Source organism: Triticum urartu, unplaced genomic scaffold, assembly GCF_003073215.2.
Source record: "Triticum urartu cultivar G1812 unplaced genomic scaffold, Tu2.1 TuUngrouped_contig_4234, whole genome shotgun sequence".
Classification (NCBI taxonomy): domain Eukaryota; kingdom Viridiplantae; phylum Streptophyta; class Magnoliopsida; order Poales; family Poaceae; genus Triticum; species Triticum urartu.
The window spans coordinates 1-5,093 of record NW_024114806.1 but is presented as its reverse complement, the minus strand read 5'-3'; the positions used below and the strand labels follow the sequence as shown (position 1 = coordinate 5,093).

At 44.1% G+C, this 5,093-nt stretch overlaps 1 protein-coding gene across 1 annotated transcript; it reads right to left on the bottom strand.

Annotated features, from left to right (window-relative positions):
- Positions 1 to 1,651: 1,651 nt before the first annotated feature.
- On the bottom strand, positions 1,652 to 5,087 carry LOC125527533 (glycerophosphodiester phosphodiesterase GDPD2-like; the record flags this gene model as incomplete). Its single annotated transcript, XM_048692043.1, has 7 exons — positions 1,652 to 2,180; positions 2,277 to 2,473; positions 3,520 to 3,615; positions 3,719 to 3,919; positions 4,015 to 4,095; positions 4,209 to 4,268; positions 5,031 to 5,087. Coding segments are annotated over 7 exons (921 nt in total), but the record flags the coding sequence as incomplete, so codon positions are not given.
- Positions 5,088 to 5,093: the final 6 nt, after the last annotated feature.

Below are 5,093 nucleotides of genomic sequence, written 5' to 3'. Positions count from 1 at the left end.
CAGAAAGAAAGAGTGACAACCGTTTTTACTCTGTTGAGCGTACTACGTTCCCGATACCGTGCGCCATGTCTTTTTTCGCAACACCAGATCTGATCCAGATCAGCCGTCCACAAGGAGTACAATACGAGGAGTATAACAGTACAGTAGCAATGTGAACATGAGAATTGAAGTGAAAGCTAAATAAAGCTACGGACGTGTGCCATTTTTTTCTGTCCAAAAAAGCGTGATGCACCACATTTGCACCACACCTACACAGGTCCCTTTTGAGGTTGCTTTCCTGCAGTGTCAATGCCTTTGGAGTGGGGGTGCATGCCTCTGACTAATCTGTCTGGTGACCTTGTCCACGAAGCAACTCTGACCCAATCTATAATCTATCTACATGGGTCACACGATACCCTAATGGCTGGTACTAGTAAATTATTGATTGAGAGCTGAAAGGAGCCAAGACCGGACCGCATCAAGGATCCAGGCAAGATCGCTACTATGACAAATCAGGGTCGCCAAGGGTTTTATATGTAGTATAATCTGGGCAGAGCCAGACTAAGCAAAACAGATTGGGCAGACGGTGATGGGTTGTCCTACCTAGGTCAGCTGTTGTGAGGCTCCTCCTCAAGGAAGAGGAGGGGAAGCCTTGTCTTTCTTTAATGGGTCAGGAGGAGAGGAGAGGAAAAATAAGTGCATCTGCTTTGTGTTTCTGCTGACTAATCATGCACGAATTGGGTCACCTTTCTTTCAGAAAAGGATGTCAAAGTGAGTCACCTGCAGGATGGCATTTTGCCTGTCCAGGTATGTATAGATGGAGAAGGGCCACATGAAAGACGGATTTCTTGAATTGGAAGGGTTGGTGGCGCGTCAGTCATTCGGTTCTGTTCAGATCGGTAAGTAATGCACCATGTGCAAATAATTCTCGTTATTCTGCAGGCAGAAGGAGGACCCATGCATGTCTAGTTGTTACTTAGGGCTTAAGAGAAGAGAGCTATTACGATCCAAAAGGATGCCATGCAACTACTACTAGTCTGAGCAAGCAATGTCCTGCACACGGACATCAGAGCATGTTCAGATAGTTTCTTTCACGTAGGCCAAGTCTCGATCTCAACCCCACCCGTTGTGGAGTTCCTGGATTTATTGGTTGCATATGCAATAATGTGCAGGGATACGAGTAGCGACAGATGTTGCTAGGATGGTGGCTTCAGACTACCTGATGTACCACTTTGTAAGGTCTTTGTGAATAATTAATAAAATGGCTGCATGCATCGCCCAGATGCAGAGGCCGGGGGTAATCCTTATCCTCCTTTTCTAAAAAGAAAAGTAATGTGCGGGGGGCTGTTTACGTCCAGTATCTAATGGGTGTGAATGGCGCCATTGTTGATCTAGTGGAGATCTCCAATGCTGTTGCAGATCTCAGTAAACCAGACCTCGGCCAGAGCACGTTCAGTAACAGCGAACATAGGCAGAAAACATGAGTCCTTCTCACAGCAGCAGCTGGGGTTCCCTGATGGCCTCTACACAAGAAACATGGGTGCCACACCACTCCAGGTTTTTCTTTAATCTAATTTAACTTGCTCTAATTCCGCCCAAAAAAAACTCGCTCTAAAACCCACCCTTTGTCTGAAAAAAAGAACTTGCTATATTCAAACAGATTACGATCCAGTAAGCTTTCAAAACGTTCTGGCCATGGATTGCTGTTCTTATCGTTAACAAAGTTGTTATGCACATAGTTGCAACAGGATTGGTCAATCATACATAATAATTTGCCGGGTGATTTGACTATCTTTATTGTATAGATCATCTATGTTTTAAACATCTCAAGTAGTGATCTAAACGATCTTATATTTCTTTACAGAGGGAGTACCTTCTAGACTAGTGTTAAATACAACTGTCAGAAATGTCAACAGAGCATGAAATCCTCAGCTTGCTTCAAAACCGGGACAATCTTGGCTACTATCTATCTTTAGTGTGGTTGCTGAATCAGTTCAGGTATAAGCCGGAGCAGGAACCCCAGCTGCTGCTGTGAGAACGACTCATGTTTTCTGCATATGTCAACACTGTTACTGAATGTGCTCTGGCCGAGGTCTGGTTTACTTAAATCTGCAACAGCATTGGAGATCTCCTCCACTAGATCAACAATGACACCATTCACACCCATTAGATACTGGATGTAAACAGCCTCCCGCACATTACTGCATATATGCAACCAATAAATCCAGGAAATCTGTAAGATTTCTGAGAACACATACCCGAGAAACATGAACGCAGGATAACAGTGCGCTGCTTACTTGAGCTGCCCATAGGTGAGAATAGCAAGGTTGGATTCTTGTGCTTTTAGGATCGCAGAGGGATTTTTTAGAACTCCTCTGACTTCTGACACAACCCCATGCAAGTCATACTCTTGGCACACTTGGATAGCATTGTCGAGTGAGTTCCTTCTCCTATCATCGTGTTTGGCTGTTCCCCCTTCTGTTAAGAACAGTACCTAATGAAAGATAAAAAGTTGAATACGATAGTGCTGAAGTATGTATGTACTTAAATGGACGGCAAAATTTTATTCAAATTAGAAACTACAGACATCAAAATCATGCAATTCCACATCACAGACAAGTTAAAATAGCGAATAAGATACTGGTTTGGACTGAAGTTGTCTTTCTCTTCATACCTATTATCATCAGTCCGGTCACTGAATTGTATATACATTAAACACAATAAGCTATGCATTATAACATTTTTAAATACTTTTCTTATTGCGGGAATATGATATTACATGCTGATTTAAGAGTACGCTTTTTTTCGAAAAGGAGGATGACCCCTGGCCTCTGCATCTAGGAGATGCATGCAGCCATTTTATTAATTATTCACAAAGACCTTACAAAGTAGTACATCAGGTAGTCTGAAGTCACCATCTTAGCAACATCTGTCGCTACTCCTATCCACTTGATGAAGGGGTGTCGATAGTCCGAGCCTAATACCAAACAGACATCACACAAATGCCTAACATCTAAAGCCGGAGGCCCCAACCAAGCCACATACTGGGTTTGGGGCGCAAACGGGTCCGACGCACTCTCATAGGTCGTCGCCGCCGTCTTCCACTGATCCATCTTCAGAGCAGGAACTGACGCATCAACCTTGGCAGGCCTGCTGTCAACGCCCCCACGGTGCCAGACAACGCCTCCTCCCTGCGCGCGTCCCTTCTGTGAAGTACGCTTATGCCTTCACGAACTTCTCAGTTGCACTTTTTTCACTTTATGCAAGTAAATGAGAAATCTTGAAGGCATTCCTACTTGCTGTAACTAGGGAGCACAAAACATCCTCGATACTCGTATGCAAGTGAACCACGCGCTACTACCACACTGTTCCCCATTGCGATGCGGTAAGTGATACAAGTAATCGGTGAAATACTATTAGCTAGCTAGAGTGTTTACTGTTTAGAAACATTCTTTTTTTCTAAAAAGGGGCAAATGTGAGGAAACTTTTCAAAAAATAATTAGACATAGAATGAATACAGAATTTTCAAGGCATGCTTACAGGGTATACACTTTGGAGTTCACGCGTTATCCGTGCGGCATCAGGTTGGAATGTTGAGAAAAAGAGTGGTCTGTTGCCAGCATACTGAAAAACAACCTACCAGACCATTTAACAATGTTATGGTCGTCGCCTCACAGTGACCAAATGATTGTATGGGAATTAACCGATACCATATTAAATGAACAAGAGCAATCCATACTTGCAGTACAGCTTGAAGAGCACGGTTAAGGTTGACGCCCGGATAGATAATGTTGTCATCAAACTTTAGTTCGATGTTAAATCCCAGATGGGGACTGACATGTTCGAAGACTTCCTGCAATGTGCAGAGATAATCATCTTCTTCGGTGCTCCAAGCAAGGACTCTGCCATCTTCCATCCGTCTAAGTAGGGGCTTGGAGACCTGAACAGAAATTATGAAGTGAATATAATGGCGTTTTAAGCACATGCTAATGAACCCTTCACAGCAAAATCTAACAGATAGAAGGGACGAAGTACCTTGTGCGGCTCTTTTTGTACCCCATATGAAAGGAATTCGTCCAGAAGAAGATCGGTCACGCGCCTTTCATACAAAACCTCCTGCACACCTTGCCATAATAGAAGATTAACTCGAGAGTTTTTCTTGCAATGGATGAATAGTTTAGTGCATACGCAAAAGATGACAAGTATAAGAATGGATGAAAAGAACATACAGTTTTTTGGGTGAGGATAAAATCATCGTGGAAGATAACTGGGCAGCCATCTTTTGTAACCTGCAAGCCAAAATGGTAGGATCATAACTTCAGGAGATCTGTGTGGGTACTGTGGTCATCTTAAAAGGAAGGGATAATGGATGAAGTCAGGGAGTTGCAGAATGCTCCAAGAGAACCGCCAGTTTTCATCAACCTAGCTTACATGTATTCTCCCTATGGTTGCCATTGCCGATTCCGCTGATGCTTTGGTCTGCGAATGACTCCTTGTAGTGGATTAATGACAACAGATGACACCAAGTACAACTGCAACTCAGGATCCAGGAGCTTGCCATGCAACACTTGAGCACTAGAGAACATCAACCCCAACCACCCTCACAACGTGGCTGCTGTACCTAGTCTGGTCATTTGCATCTAAGCAGTAGCTTCTTGTTTCATGTGATTAGCTTGCAGGCTACAATATAACAGCATTGCATATTACATCGGAACACAGATGGATCAATGTCACTCCACGCGTGTGCTGCTAGTGCTTGGTTACTTCAGAGAGAGAAACTAGCATGCGTATGGCGTCATGTCCATACGATTACCACATCCAAGTTCCACAAAAAGGATTTGTCCTCGAGGATCCCAAAAAATTAGTTGTACGGTTGTACCAACTAGAGCAGAGCACACATTGCTCAATCAACCACACCGGGAATCAGTTTCGCTCCTGAAGCTGCGGCGCCGATTCCAAATCCAAGCTTAAACAAGCTAGCAGCGTATCAATTGCGAAGTAATGATGGGAAATGGAAGCGGAGGCTAGCTACATGTGTATTGTGTGTATACCTGGACGTCGAACTCGACGAAGGCGACGGCGGCGTGCTCGGCGGCGCGGCCGAATGAGAGCAG